Source organism: Argentina silus (genome assembly GCF_951799395.1).
Source record: "Argentina silus genome assembly, chromosome: 4".
Taxonomy (NCBI): Eukaryota; Metazoa; Chordata; class Actinopteri; order Argentiniformes; family Argentinidae; genus Argentina; species Argentina silus.
In genome coordinates, this window is record NC_139658.1 from 25,868,807 (window position 1) to 25,885,249 (window position 16,443).

Consider the following 16,443-nt stretch of genomic DNA (forward strand, 5'->3'; position numbering starts at 1 on the left):
TGGAGACCAGTGGAGACCAGTGGAGACCAGTGGAGACCTGTGGAGACCAGTGGAGACCTTTGGATGGACCTGTGGAGACCAGTGGAGACCTGTGGATGGACCTGTGGAGACCTGTGGAGACCAGTGGAGACCAGTGGAGACCTGTAGAGACCAGTGGAGACCTGTGGATGGACCTTTGGATGGACCTGTGGAGACCTGTGGAGTCCTGTGGAGACCAGTGGAGACCTGTGGAGACCAGTGGAGACCAGTGGAGACCTGTGGATGGACCTGTGGAGACCAGTGGAGACTTGTGGATGGACCTGTGGATGGAGCTTTGGATGGACCTGTCTAGAACGCTGTTCTGAACAGCAGCTTTTCCCTGGTTTCACCTGCAGAGTGGCTGAATGGGCTCAGCTGGCCACATCAATATTTCAGCTGGGCTTGAATGCACCAGACCTCATTGAATGCCAATTCTGGATTAATATTTAAGAATCATTCTCAGGGCCTCTGTTAGTGCTCCACCCCTCCACCCCTCCACCCTCCACCCTCCTCCCCTCCACCCTCCTCCGAATGCTAGATTATGGGATGTTATTCTTGGTTTCAGTCTTGAGGAGGACGCTTTCTGACCTCCCACTCTTCTGGGGAGCAGCGACAGTGATGGGTTAGGACCATTTCTACAGCTCTGCCAGTAGAACCGAGTTGAGGTGGTAAAACTCACTCCTCAAGTTCAAATACCTTGCTAGCTTTTCAGTAGCGTAGCTGGTTAACATGAGGTATTTGAGGAGACGGTCACATGTGTTGGCGAGTCAGAGGTCACAAGTTCGAGGCTTGGTTGGAGCAACTCCAATTGCGGGGCGACTGTTTGCAACAACTTGACGTCTGTTTCATGAGACACAGTAAACAGTTACAATGCACAGCTAGTCAGATATGAGTCATGGTCCTGGGATGGGGGCTGGGGTTGGAGGGGTGGGGGCCTGGGGGGTGGGGGGGGGTGTCTTGGCCCACTGTGAAGCTACCTCCTGGACTGGTTGGCTCTGACCTCATGAGCTCGCGGTGAGAATGAGGGGGGGGGGGCTCCTCAGGCATGGCTGGAGGTCTTGGTCCTCATCTGAGGGTATGTGGTTGACGTGTTGGTGACTCAGAGTGACCCAGTGTGTCTGGACCTCTCCACCCAGTGTGTCTGAACCTCTCCACCCAGTGTGTCAGGACCTCTCCACCCATTTGAGCAAGGAAAAGAGTTGCTTCTGGCTTCATTGGAATGAAGTCATGTTGATCATAGCTTCTTCATACATGTGTCCTGTCCTTGTTGTTGCATCAGTGGCTGCCTGTCCTCCTCAGAGAGCCTCTGTCAATCAAAGCCTCTGGTTTTCTTTGTCAGAAAGGGAAGATAAACTCGCCATATCTATACTCATTGGAGGGACGTTATTTCAGGGTCATTGAACAATTAGTATCTTCACTTTGTGATGAAAGTCGGGTTGTCAGATCATGTTACATGCAGAGGTTTTGGAAACAGTTAAGCAACAGCTGTTTGCCATCAGGAGGGGAGAGAGAGTGTGTGTGAGTTTGTGTGTGTGTGTGTGTGTGTGTGTGTGTGTGTGTGTGTGTGTGTGGGGGGGGGGGGGGTCACATTTTGGGGGTGTTCCTACCCGTTTGTCAGTCTAATGTATGGAGATTGGAGAACAGGAGGTTGCTCGCTGAAGACGCGAATTTGAATGAAACCACCTCGGAGCCGGACGGACGTTACGGGACGCGATATTTCTTCGCTGTTTGATGTCGACATTGCGCGAAAATGAGCGGATTTTTCCCAAAATAATTGAAAAAGTGGCGCCGTTGCGATCAACGCCTGGAGCGAGAAGAAGAACACAGTTTCGTCCTGGGTAAGGTTAGATCTGATTATGACAGCAGTGTTTCATATGTCTGTAGATAACACGTCGTTAAATGACTGTGAGTTCGCATTGATGAAAGTCACAGCAGAGATTCAGGTCAGAATGTCCTCCTGTAGAACATCATTCCGTCAGTATTGTTGTTCTTGTCTTTGTTTCCTAACTTAACTCATGAAACTAGTTTAGTTTAGACATTTGTGTACAAGTACAAATAAATAAAAACATTGAAAGGAGACGAAATAAAACCGAAATATATACAAATGAATCAAATTTGATAAAATAAGGCGTGATTATGAAAACTAAGGTTAGTTAGTTAGAAATACTGCAGGAGGGGAAGTCTTGCTAAAATAGAATGGTTGACTGTTGACATGAAGTTGGACTATACTTAGGTTGGCTAGCCAGATAGGGAGGTGACACTTGTTTGCCACAAGCAATTAAAACATTGGTTGAAACCATCCCTGATTCCCAGAGGGTTGTGGGGCAGCAGTGGTACCACAGACATCTGGCTGGCTGGAGATCCCTGGAGCTCTGAACCACAGGCATGTTCTCCCAAGAGTCATCAACTGTCTTCTCCTCTGACTACACACACACATATCACACACACACACACACACACACACACACACACACACACACACACACACACACACACACACACACACACACACACTTATTACACACACACACACACACACACACACACACACACACACACACACACACACACTTATCACACACACATACACGTATCAGACCTGGGTTCAGACCTGGGTATCAGAAGTACATGCATGTGCCATGATCAGGGGAGGCTGGTGGAGGTAGAAATCAGAGGACGGGCTCATTATGATGCATGGAGGATGATTCCTCATTCCATTCCAATGGAATGGACAACAATGAGCCCGTCCTCCAATTTCTACCTCCACCAGCCTCCCCTGATCAAGTTGTACAATATAAGTCCTCTTTCTGCACACAACTGGTCCCAGTTTAGGCTGCCCCAGGGAGGAGTGTGTGTATCGTATTGCCCCTCCCCACCCTAAACCCCCCCCCCCCCACCCCAACCCCCCCCACCTCCCACCCCACTTCACAACCCCTCCCTCAATCTTTCAAACCAAAACATTTTCTCAGCAACAGAAATTCAAATAAAAGCACAATCTCAGAAATCACCCGAGAGGTTGGAGGTTGGATCACTGCCACGGAAAACAAAAAGCACATTTCCCACCCTATGGATGAAACATATATGTGGTTGATATTCCCCCACCCTCCCAGCACCCTCCCCCAGCACCCCCCCTCCCCACCACACCTTCTCCCACTCTCACTTTCACCTCTGAGGTTCACCTCTGAGTAGAAACTTGGACTTGGAGAGTAATGCATGGGTGTATGTGTGCAGTTTAGGCCATGGTACTAGACCACTGGACCACCCCAGGCCATGGTGCTAGACCACTGGTCCACCCCAGGCCATGGTGCTAGACCACTGGTCCACCCCAGGCCATGGTACTAGACCACTGGACCACCCCAGGCCATGGTACTAGACCACTGGACCACCCCAGGCCATGGTACTAGACCACTGGTCCACCCCAGGCCATGGTGCTAGACCACTGGACCACCTCAGGCCATGGTGCTAGACCACTGGTCCACCCCAGGCCATGGTACTAGACCACTGGACCACCCCAGGCCATGGTACTAGACCACTGGACCACCCCAGGTCATGGTACTAGACCACTGGTCCACCCCAGGCCATGGTGCTAGACCACTGGACCACCCCAGGCCATGGTACTAGACCACTGGACCACCCCAGGCCATGGTACTAGACCACTGGACCACCCCAGGCCATGGTGCTAGACCACTGGTCCACCCCAGGCCATGGTACTAGACCACTGGACCACCCCAGGCCATGGTACTAGACCACTGGACCACCCCAGGCCATGGTGCTAGACCACTGGACCACCCCAGGCCATGGTGCTAGACCACTGGTCCACCCCAGGCCATGGTACTAGACCACTGGACTACTCCAGGCCATGGTGCTAGACCACTGGTCCACCCCAGGCCATGGTACTAGACCACTGGACCACCCCAGGCCATGGTACTAGACCACTGGTCCACCCCAGGTCATGGTACTAGACCACTGGTCCACAATGACTGGTACAATAGAAGCTAACTATCTCTCCATGTCTGGCTGTGGTGTTGTGTTGTGCTAAGGTTACACAGCCACTGCTAGATGCTAAGTGTCTCTCCATGCTCTGTTTTCATTCCACCGTCAGCCATGTGATTACGGACAATTTCCGCGTCTCCCTCAGAATTTCTCTGGGCCATTCTGGTCTCCAGTGCGTTTATACATATGCAGTTCCATGTTCCCTGCCTCTGCTAATTGCAGAGTCTGAACCCACAAAGAGTTGATTCAGCTCTGCAGGGAGGCAGACAGAGGGAGAGGGAGAGGGGGAGAGGGAGAGAGGGAGAGAGGGAGGCAGACAGAGGGAGAGGGAGAGAGGGAGAGAGAGAGAGGGAGAGAGGGAGAGGGAGAGAGGGAGGCAGACAGAGGGAGAGAGGGAGAGAGGGAGAGAGGGAGAGGTTTTGGAATGACTAAGCTTTGCTAGGGTCTTATTACTGCTGGATCTACCTTTCCACTGTGCCGCAAGATGTGTGTCCGGACATAAATGTGATTGCTGCCTACAGCCGCCAAGCTAATGAGGGGAAACAAACACACCAGTAATTATAGAAATCTAAGAGGTAGTTCCATTTAGAGAGCGCTCGTGAGATGTTTCTGCAGAACGCCAACCGGCGTACGAAGCGGTCTTTAACGACCGGCTGACTCTGCGTTTTTGAACAGTCATGAACTGTTTCATCCTCAGTGACCTTTGAGAATGTGGTCGTCTTGACAACAATGTAAAGTCTGATCTGTGCATCGGAGTGTGAAATGTGATGTCATGTAAATGTATTCAGAGGATAACAGTGTTATTTACAGAGTTGTGAGCAGCGTTTTCGGGCCCCACTGTGACTGCTCATCCGTGTAACCCCCCCCCAACCCCAGCCCCCCCAGCCTCCTCAGCCTCCTCCTCCCATGTATGCAGCATCTGTCCCAGGACGACCCCCCCCCCTCAGCACGACATAAAGCAGCACGTACTGTACACCCTCCCCCCCATTTGTGTCTGACAGTGTCTCAGGGTGAAGTAGTCCTGTTGGATCGCTGCCTGCGTTACATGTCAAACCTGTTGACACTATTGCCCCCCCCCCCCCCCCCCCCCACCCATGTCTCTAATATTGCTGCATCACCTGAACTATGACCTCCCGCTGTACTGACACTCCACCTGATTGACCTGTGACCTGTGACCTCTGACCTCTGACCTCTCTCCTGACAGCTGGGATGAGAGCAGCTCCATCAGCAGCGGCCTCAGCGACGCCTCAGACAACCTCAGCTCCGAGGACTTCAACGCCAGCTCCTCCCTCACCTCCCTGCCGACCACGCCCCTCGGCTCAAGACGCAACTCCTCTGTCATGGTGAGTAAGAGAGGGAGAGAGGGAGGGAGGGAGGGAGGGAGAGAGAGAGGGGAATGGAGAGAGAGAGAGAGAGAGAGAGAGGTCCTGAAAGCTAGCTTGGGACAGCATGCTGGGTTAGAGTAGGTCACCCAGGCCTTCATTGGCTCTGGCTGCTCCCAGGGCGGACCTGTTTGTGTTGGATGTGTGAGCTGCAGTCTGCAGTCTGAGGGAGAGGACTTAATCACAGGAGCTTTCCTGTTTACACAACTATTGGCTCTCGCAATGTTAGTCATACGAAAGTAAAGTTCAACTTCTTTGTCCTCATCATTTAGATCAGTGTTCCAGCCTGCCTTAGCCCAGCGTCAGGGTTAGCCCAGCCTGCCTTAGCCCAGTGTTAGGGTTAGCCCAGCCTGCCTTAGCTCAGGGTTAGGGTTAGCCCAGCCTGCCTTAGCCCAGGGTTAGGGTTAGCCCAGTCTGCCTTAGTCCAGTGTGCCTTAGCCCAGGGTTAGGGTTAGCCCAGCCTGCCTTAGCCCAGGGTTAGGGTTAGCCCAGTCTGCCTTAGTCCAGTGTGCCTTAGCCCAGGGTTAGGATTAGCCCAGCCTGCCTTAGCTCAGGGTTAGGGTTAGCCCAGCCTGCCTTAGCCCAGGGTTAGGATTAGCCCAGCCTGCCTTAGCTCAGGGTTAGGGTTAGCCCAGTGTGCCTTAGCCCAGCCTGCCTTAGCCCAGGGTTAGCCCAGTCTGCCTTAGCCCAGCCTGCCTTAGCCCAGGGTTAGGGTTAGCCCAGTCTGCCTTAGCTCAGCCTGCGTGTGTGACTCACCCTGTCCTATAAGCGGAAGCGTCTCAAATCAAGTCATTTTGTTCCCAGTGAAGCGATGGATCATTTATCACCCTGACAGTCTGAGCTCCCCTCCGATCCAAACACACACAATCAGATTCGTTCACGTTATCATGGCAACACAACATCTTTCTTACTCTCAGTCTGGAGAGATGAAATATGAGGGTTAGAGTTAGGGCTAGGGCTAGGGCTAGGGCTAGGGATAGGGATAGGGTTAGGGATAGGGATAGGGATAGGGCTAGAGTTAGGGTTATGGTTAGGGTTAGAGTTAGGGCTAGGGTTAGGGATAGGGTTAGGGCTAGGGCTAGGGATAGGGTTAGGGCTAGGGCTAGGGTTAGGGATAGGGATAGGGATAGGGCTAGGGCTAGGGATAGGGCTAGGGATAGGGATAGGGCTAGGGATAGGGATAGGGATAGGGATAGGGTTAGTTTTAGGGGTGCTTTAGTTTAATCAGGCAGCTCATAATAATAATAATAATAATAATAATAATAATAATGAAAGAACATTGAATAATAATATGATAATAATAATAGTAAATACTGATGGTGTGAGATCACGGTGATGCAGCCTTCAGCCGTCAGGAAAACCAAACCTTTCATTTATTTGTTGTATTTGTAATATATCCTCCTGGTCAGAGCAGGACGCAGACACACACACCCTTTAGCTGTCACATGACCTCCCCCTGGCAGGTGGACCATCTGATTGGCTGCAGATTAGAGGCGACACAAACACACTTTCACTCAGGCTTGGTTGCCCTCCTTGTGCCCCCCCCCCATCCCTCCCCATCCCTCCCCAGCTGCGTACGGATGCAGAGAAGCGGTCCCTGGTGGAGAGCGGTCTCTCCTGGTACAGCGAGGACGCCAAGGCGCCACGCCGGCTGGACTCCAGCAGCTACGACACGGGGAGCCTGAAGACCGAGTCCCACAGCAAGTGGAGGAAGATCCGGCCTCTAGAGGGCGCCGGGGAGGACTCTGGGGGGGGCAGAGGGGAGGTGAGGAAGCCCTCCAGCCTCGGCCAATCGGGGGGCTTTAAGAAAGGACGCCACCCCCCCGTGGGCGTCACCTCCCCCATCACACACACCTCCCAGAGCATGCTGAAGGTGGCAGGTGAGATACAGATAACCTCTCTCTCTCTCTCTCTCTCTCTCTCTCTCTGTCTCTCTCTCTCTCTCTGTCTCTCTCTCTCTCTCTCTCTCTGTCTCTCTCTCTCTCTCTCTCTGCCTCTCTCTCTTTCTCTCTGTCTCTCTCTCTCTCTGCCTCTCTCTCTCTTTCTCTCTGTCTCTCTCTCTCTCTCTCTCTCTGTCTCTCTGTCTCTCTCTCTCTCTCTCTCTCTCTCTCTCTGTCTCTCTCTCTCTCTGCCTCTGCCTCTCTCTCTCTTTCTCTCTGTCTCTCTCTCTCTCTCTCTCTCTCTCTCTCTCTGTCATGTAAACACTCATACATACATTATGGTCTTTTTGTGGGAGGAAACAGTTGATACATTTGCCTTACAATTGGGTGTGTATTAGAATAGGGTGTGTATTAGAATAGGGTGTGTATTAGAGGTGTGTATTAGAGGTGTGTATTAGAATAGGGTGTGTATTAGAATAGGGTGTGTATTAGAATAGGGTGTGTATTAGAGGTGTGTATTAGAGGTGTGTATTAGAATAGGGTGTGTATTAGAATAGGGTGTGTATTAGAATAGGGTGTGTAATAGTAGAGGGTGTGTATTAGAATAGGGTGTGTATTAGAATAGGGTGTGTATTAGAATAGGGTGTGTATTAGAGGTGTGTATTAGAATAGGGTGTGTATTAGAATAGGGTGTGTATTAGAGGTGTGTATTAGAGGTGTGTATTAGAATAGGGTGTGTATTAGAATAGGGTGTGTATTAGAATAGGGTGTGTATTAGAGGTGTGTATTAGAGGTGTGTATTAGAATAGGGTGTGTATTAGAATAGGGTGTGTATTAGAATAGGGTGTGTAATAGTAGAGGGTGTGTATTAGAATAGGGTGTGTATTAGAATAGGGTGTGTATTAGAATAGGGTGTGTATTAGAGGTGTGTATTAGAATAGGGTGTGTATTAGAATAGGGTGTGTATTAGAGGTGTGTATTAGAGGTGTGTATTAGAATAGGGTGTGTATTAGAATAGGGTGTGTATTAGAATAGGGTGTGTATTAGAGGTGTGTATTAGAATAGGGTGTGTATTAGTAGAGGGTGTGTATTAGTAGAGGGTGTGTATTAGAATAGGGTGTGTAATCGTGGGAGCAGGCTGAGGAACATGATTGTGAGATATCTATCATCAATAATCTCCTGTAAATGGAATCCACATGTTTGGAGTGGTTCCACAGGGACGGAGGAACCGCGGTCTCACAGCAGATTACTGCTCAGGAACGCTGGAGGAAGACAACGTCCTTAAAGAGAGGGATCACCTCTGTTTCTCTCACTTCATCTGTCCGCCGGTCCTTATCCAAAATTAACCCTTTCACCACAAACCCGATTGACTGTGTAGGCCTAGGATTACTGTGCACCCTAACCTTAACCCTAACCCTAACCCTAACCCTGACCCTGACCCTGACCCCGACCCCGACCCCAAGCCTAACCCTGACCCTGACCCTGACCCAGACCCAGACCCTGACCTTAACCTTAACCTTAACCTTAACCTTGACCCTGACCCTGACCCTGACCCTACAATCACCTTGAGAATTCTGAACACAGCATCCTCTCCTCCTGTGCCTCTGAACACAGCAGCCATGTTGTGTTGAGGTGTTGTGGCTCATTATGATTGGATAACAGCTGAAACATTCATCTTCTCCATCCTCATTTCCGTCTCTCTGTCTCGACTAGTTTGGTCTGATTAGTGGGAGGTTGTCATGGTGAGGTATGCCCGTTGGCACCGCTCTGGAGGGGAGAAATACAGTCTGGGAGTTCAGTTCACACGCAGTGTTGTGTGTGTGTGTGTGAGTGTGTGTGTGTGTGTAGTAGCTTTCACATGGGAATAATTGTAATAACTGGCAATTTACCAGTTTGCTTTTGCATTGCAAAATGCATCTCTCTCACTCCCCTCCTCTCCCTCCATCTCTCTCTCCCCTCCTCTCTCCCTCCACCTCTCCCTCCATCTCTCTCTCTCTCCCCTCCTCTCTCCCTCCATCTCTCTCTCTCTCCCCTCCTCTCTCCCTCCATCTCTCTCTCTCTCCCCTCCTCTCCCTCCATCTCTCTCTCCCCTCCTCTCTCCCTCCATCTCTCTCTCCCCTCCTCTCTCCCTCCATCTCTCTCTCCCCTCCTCTCTCCCTCCACCTCTCTCTCCATCTCTCTCTCTCTCCCCTCCTCACTCCATCCATCTCTCTCTCTCCATCTCTCTCCCTCCATCTCCCTCCCTCACCCACGGAAAAAGCGTTTTCTAAAAGCAGTTTGCAGATTTCATCTTTCTGTCTCAGGTGGCTGCCTCTTCGATTCGTGAGTGCGTTCAGAAACCTGACAGCTAATGTCCAACACTAATGTCCATTTCTAGGGGGTTATGTTATTAATGGGGAGGATGTTGTTCTTTTGAACTTTGAACTGAATTTCGCGATGGTGACCAGAGGTGGCAGATTTCCTCCTTTAAAAGATGAATACTGTACATGGGTCTGATGTCATATCTCCACTGACCCTGAGAAGGTGGCAGGAGATTTTATTGAGCAGTTTGTACCTTTAAGCTTTTGTGTGTGGCCAGTCACAAAAGTTATGTGTATGTGTATGTCTGTGTGTGTGTGTGTGTGTGTGTGTGTGTGTGTTGTTGAGTCACTCTCTACATAAAACATGTCTAAGTAAACACAGCTGTTTCTTGCTTATGCAGCATGTTGACTCTCTCTGCTGACATGTGTACAGTTGCCCTAGTGACCAAACCAGATAATCTGACTGGACATACACTCAGAAACAAAAGGGTTCCAAAAGGGTTCTTCATTTGTCCCTGTAGGGGAACCCTTTGAAGAACCCTTTTGGGTTCCATTTCAAACCCTCTGTGGAAAGGTTTGAAGATGGAACCCAGAAGGGTTCTCCTACAGGGATGTGAAGCACTCTGTCTGGTTCTGAGTAGAATGTTGGTGAGGTGATTCCTCCTGTTTTCCAATGTGGCTCATTCTGATGATGTCATCCATCCGGTGTTCTGGTGATGTCGTCTTTTAGAACTCTGTTCCACACCCCAGAACAGCTGCAAGCTTTACTTTACTTTCATGTATTCATAATAATCATACATAATCATACTTATTATCATTTATGAATTCCAAGAGATGTGTGTGACCTTGTAGTACTGCAGCAAAACACAAGCATAGCCCAGTAACCCTTTAAGCTGCTCCTCTACTGTACCTGTGTATTAATGCTGTAATTACTCAAGTAATTACATTGTAATAACATGTTTTAACACAGTCATTTGATCACGGCACAGTACTGTACGTGAAAACACAGTACTTATTCAATCTGTGTTATGATAGCACAAACCGCTCAGCTGCATGATTCTGCTGCTGGAGGACTGATGCCTTCCTGTCTGCAGCTCCCAGGAGCGACCAGCAGGCGGTGGACAAGGCCAGGCTCTCCCTGAAGAACTCTGGGCTGCAGCGGTCCTGCTCGGACGCCGGGAGGGACCACCGCAAGCCCCCCTCCGGCCTGGTCAAGCCCAGCGCTGGGTCCTCCGCCGGGGCCTCCTTCGGCTACAAAAAGCCTCCAGCCACCGCCACCGTCCTCACAGCAGGGGGCGCCACCATCTCCAGCGGCTCGGCCACAGTGGGTAAGATGCCACGGTCCTCAGGCATCCCTGTGAAACCGATGGGAGGAGGAGGAGGAGGAGGAGGAGGAGGAGGGGGGCGTAAGAACAGCTTTGACGCCAGCAGTGAGCAGGGCTTCCTGGGGAACAGGAACAGCCTCCAGTACCGCAGTCTGCCCCGCCCCGCCAAGTCCAGCACCCTCAGCCTGATTGGTCGCCCCGGGTCTCGGCCAATCGGTAGCAGCGTGGAGGCCAGCCTGCTCAGCCTGAAGCCTGTCCCCTCCCCCTCGCCCTCGCCCTCCCCCTCGCCCTCGCCCTCCCCCTCCCCCAGGCTGAAGGAGCCCTGCGGCGGGGGCTCCAAGATGGGCAGCAGAGGCAGCAGCACCGGGCCGGTGAACCAGACGGACCGGGAGAAGGAGAAGGAGCGGGCCAAGGCCAAGGCCGTGGCATCTGGGGAGGACAGCCAGAGCGACTGCTGTGGGGACGCCAGCGCCAAGCTGCAGGGGCTGCGGAGGGTGTCCTCGCCCACCACACCCAGGTATGGCCGCCACGCACGCCAAAACCCCATTCAGCATTGTTAGCTATGTTAGCTGTGTTAGCTGTGTTAGCTATGTTTGCTGTGTTAGCCATGTTTGCTGTGTTAGCTATGTTAGCTATGTTAGCTGTGTTAGCTGTGTTAGCTGTGTTAGCTGTGTTAGCTATGTTAGCTGTGTTAGCTGTGTTAGCTGTGTTAGCTATGTTAGCTGTGTTAGCTATTGTAAACTCAAAGACCCAAGCCAGCCAGTTCTGCTTCCTGGCTTCTCTTGAAAAAATACTCAAAGAACAGAAACACCGAGTGAGTTTATTGAGCTATCTGGGAAAGTAATTCCAGATATAGCTAGGAGGAATTCTCAAAATAATGTTTTGAAAAGTTGTTTGACTAACTTTACAAACAGGCTAGTCACGTGACACCTCAGAGCCCTGAGCTCTGAAACGTCAAACGTCACAATGTGTCGAAAATTGTTTTAGGAGGAATAGAAAAAATACACATACTTCGACCTAAATGGCAATTTTGGGACTTCAATTTTGGAGCAGCTCCAATGTGCATTTTCATTGTGCAGCACCAGATGTCATACATCAGCTAAACAACGTCAACATGACTAATGTGGGCCTTTAACTAACCGATACATGTAGAAACAACGTATTATGACAGCGATAAGTCGTGCGGCAGGACGGTGTGTTTCAGGGTCTTCTTCTGCTCTGTTGTTCTGCTTATGCAACTACAGCTAAAAGACAAACGTAAACAAGTCACTGTCTTTCTGCTTCTGGTGTTTCACCCCCATGTTTTATTCATGAAGCCCTGAGCTGACAGCAGGGGGCTCTGGACTCATCCTGGTTCTGACATTCTGTTCTCGACGACTCATGCCTAATTCATAGGATGCTGAGCAGCAAGTCCCTGGGGCGCCCGCCCAGCCTGGCCCACCTGGACAAGGTCAGCTCCAACAGCCTGGACTCCTGCTTGACCATCCAGGACCTCCCTCCCAAAGTGCCCCCCTACTCCAAGCTCCAGGACCTGGCCGGCTCCCGCGGCACGGCCCCCCGCCTCACCCCCAGCCCCGCCCCGGTCCTCCACCTGGACTCCTCCTACCCCAGCCAGCCCCTCAGTCTGGGTGGCTCCCCCTCCTCCTACCCCAGCCAGCCCCTCAGCCTGGGCGGCTCCCCCTCCTCCTACCCCAGCCAGCCCCTCAGCCTGGGCGGCTCCCCCTCCTCCTACCCCAGCCAGCCCCTCAGCCTGGGCGGCTCCCCCTCCTCCTACCCCAGCCAGCCCCTCAGCCTGGGTGGCTCTCCCATGCTCTACCCCAAGCTGTCTGGGTACCACCGCAGCCTGGAGTCCCTGCCTCTGCAGATGAGCATCCCCCCCAGTGGGGCCTACGTCCGGGCAGAGAGCAGGGACAGGGACAGGGACAGGGACAGGGACAGGGACAGGGACAGGGACAGGGACAGGGACGAGATAAGGGGACCAGGGACCTGGGGGGCTGGGAGCAGAGCTTCCCTCAACCTCCCTGACAGGTGGGTGTGCAAAAACTACCACATTCCAACACTTGATGAGAACTGATTGCATGGCAAATAAACAGTAATAAAAGCTAAACCCTGGATGGTTCTACTCACTGTGTCTTTCCCTCCCAGTCTGCAGACGGACAGGAACACCTTACCTAAGAAGGGCCTAGGGTACGTACAGCACCGCCACCATACGATAGAACCACACACTAGAACCATACACCAGAACCATACACTAGAACCACACTAGAACCACACTAGAACCACACACCAGAACCACACACTAGAACCATACATTAGAACCACACTTGAACCATACACTAGAACCACACTAGAACCACACACTAGAACCACACTAGAACCATACACTAGAACCACACACTAGAACCACACACCAGAACCATACACCAGAACCACACTAGAACCACACTAGAACCATATACTAGAACCACACTAGAACCACACTAGAACCATACACCAGAACCACACTAGAACCACACCAGAACCACACACTAGAACCACACTAGAACCACACTAGAACCATACACTAGAACCATACACCAGAACCAAACTAGAACCACACTAGAACCACACACTAGAACCACACTAGAACCATACACTAGAACCATACACCAGAACCACACTAGAACCACACTAGAACCACACTAGAACCATACACCAGAACCACACTAGAACCACACTAGAACCATACACTAGAACCATACACTAGAACCACACTAGAACCACAATAGAACCATACACTAGAACCACACTAGGACCACACTAGAACCATACACTAGAACCATACACCAGAACCACACTAGAACCACACTAGAACCACACACTAGAACCACACTAGAACCACACCAGAACCACACTAGAACCACACTAGAACCACACACTAGAACCACACTAGAACTACACTAGAACCACACTATAACCACACACTAGAACCACACTAGAACCACACCAGAACCACACTAGAACCACACTAGAACCACACACTAGAACCACACTAAAACCACACCAGAACCACACTAGAACCACACTAGAACCACACACTAGAACCATCCGATGTCTCAGATCCTCTATGCAGTGGTTGTTGAGTTTCTGCTGCTATGACTAGTCACCTGATGTTATTGTTATTCGTATTATTTCTGCATGGTTGGTTGTTGTTGTTGCGTTCTGAAGCGTGTTGCGGTGCTGTGTCTAGTTTATTTTGTATGTGACAAATAACAAGTAACATTTGATGTTGATGTGATTTAGTCGCTATGGTTCCGGTGGGCCGGACGGCGAGGGCAAGGAGAGGCGTCACTCCCACACCATCGTCTGCGTGGCGGAGAGCGAGAGCCCCCCCCAGCTGCCCTCCCCCACCCACACACACCCCCCCTCCTCTGGCAAGGCCCCCCTCACCAACGTGGGTACGTCCGGTCCTCCCTCCTCCCTCCTCCCCCTCCCTCCTCCTCCTCCCTCCTCCCTCCTCCCTCCTCCCTCCTCCTCCCTCCTCCCTCCTCCCTCGTCCCAGGAATCATCCTGCTTCATTAGGCCCCACAGACTACAGAACAGTACATGATAAACCAACTTTGGACACATTTAATTTATTATTTATTTATTTATTTATTCATCAGGTTAGTCTGAGACAACGTATCATTTAGATACCTGGTCTCTCTGGGTACTGGAATGATTCTGAAAATTGACCGGTCCAGTGCATGTTAGGGTTAGTTTTACAGGGTTAGGGTTAGGGTTAGTCTTACAGGGTTGGGGTTAGGGTTAGTTTTACAGGGTTAGGATTAGGGTTAGGCATAGTCTTACAGGGTTAGGGTTAGAGTTAGTCTGACAAGTTAGGGTTAGGGTTAGTTTTACAGGGTTGGGGTTAGGGTTAGGCCTTGGGTTAGTCTTACAGGGTCATGTTGAGGATGATTTTTAGAGACATTTCGCAGTTTACAGAGAATGCCTGAGTACAGTAATGTATGCGCTCACAAGACTCCATGTTGACATTATCTGTCAGGAATAGTCCTAATGGCTTATCTGTCAGGAATAGTCCTAATGGCTTATCTGTCAGGAATAGTCCTAATGGCTTATCTGTCAGGAATAGTCCTAATGGCTTCTGTCGTTTGGAGTCAGCCCTGGCTGTCTGGGTGACATGTGACCGTCTCAGGAGGTTGTTTATACATGTGAACTATGTCAGGAGGGGGGGGGGGGGGGGGGGGGGCTCAGTCAGGGGGGGGGGGGGGGGGGGGGCTCAGTCAGGATATATTTATCACTCTGTTGTGGAGGAACCCGTGTCTACTTACACTGAGTCATCAGGATCAGTGGTCATACATAGGTGTGTGTGTGTAAGTGTCAGTGTCAGTGTGAGTGTGTGTGTGTGTGAGTGAGTGAACGTCAATGTGTGTGTGTGAGTGTCAGTGTGTGTGTGTGTCAGTGTCAGTGTGTGTGTGTGTCCTTATACTGTAGTGTACCCCCTGACTCAACTCTCCTGTCTGTCCTCCAGTGGCCCCCACCCCGGGCACCCCCAGGATCAGCCGCTCCAACAGTATCCCCACCAGCGACCCCTACGACCTCTACAGCTCCTCCCCCCTGGGCAGCAGCCTTTCCCTGGCCGACCGGCCCAAGAGCATGATGCGCTCCGGTTCCTTCCGCGAGCCTGGGGACGATGGTGAGCCAGCTGGGGGGGTGGGGGGTGGGGTGTGGGTGGTCAGCCGGGGGGGGGGTCAGCTAGGGAGTGGTGGGGGTGGAGGCGGGGGGTCAGCTGGGGGGGTGGGGGTGGGGGAGGGGGGTTTCTCTGGACTGAGAGAAGCAGACTGACAGGCTGGTTTCTCTGGACTGAGAGAAGCAGGCAACTCCTCCATTTGGATCAGTTCCAGGACAGTATGTCGAGGCCAACTGAGGCGGCCCGGTCAGCCTGTCTGTCCTCTTCAGTGTTGTCAGCAGTGTGATGGACATGCTTTTCCCTTTACTGCGATATTCCAGGTGAACCTGTTGTGTAAAGTATGATTAGGACTGAGCCATGTGTGTATCCTCACTGCTCTCCTTCTCTCCTTCTCTCCTTCTCTCCTTCTCTCCTCTCCTTTTCTTCCAGTCCACGGGTCGGTCCTGTCCTTGGCGTCCAACGCGTCGTCTAACTATTCCTCGGTGAGTTGAGGCGTTGTCCAGAGGTTGCTGTTGGTCACATGACAATCACATGACAGTAGAATAACAGACCCATCAGGACTGAGCCGAGGCTCACCAGCCAGCTGACCAACCAATCACACAGGTGGAATGTTGCCATGGCCACTAGAGCTTTCAGAGGCTGAAGAGCCGTACAAAACCACAACTGACTTTTCCACATTTTCTTTTCCGTTGGTTTCCTGCAGCAGGTCACAGGAGCCTGCTGGTTTCCCCTCGTTTCCCCTGATGTTTACATTAAAGACGCTCACCTCCTATGAACTCCTGGACGTGCTCCATACACCAGCTAGGTGCCAGGGGGTGTTGCAAGTTACCATGCACCCCCCCCCCCCCCCCCAGACATGCCAGGCTCAGGTTTCAC

General features: G+C 51.5%; 1 protein-coding gene across 1 annotated transcript in view; it reads left to right on the plus strand.

Annotated features, from left to right (window-relative positions):
* LOC310803713 (neuron navigator 1-like) overlaps positions 1–16,443 on the plus strand; it is a gene marked incomplete at both ends in the record, with an annotated part of 43,973 nt that overhangs the window by 24,840 nt on the left and 2,690 nt on the right. Inside the window, 10 exons of the mRNA XM_083668567.1 lie at positions 5,216–5,354; positions 6,964–7,273; positions 10,668–11,415; positions 12,294–12,813; positions 12,847–12,926; positions 13,044–13,085; positions 14,181–14,335; positions 15,409–15,573; positions 15,997–16,049; positions 16,369–16,372. Coding sequence (XP_083524693.1) covers positions 5,216–5,354; positions 6,964–7,273; positions 10,668–11,415; positions 12,294–12,813; positions 12,847–12,926; positions 13,044–13,085; positions 14,181–14,335; positions 15,409–15,573; positions 15,997–16,049; positions 16,369–16,372 — 2,216 coding nt within the window. The remainder of the gene's footprint in view (positions 1–5,215; positions 5,355–6,963; positions 7,274–10,667; positions 11,416–12,293; positions 12,814–12,846; positions 12,927–13,043; positions 13,086–14,180; positions 14,336–15,408; positions 15,574–15,996; positions 16,050–16,368; positions 16,373–16,443) is intronic.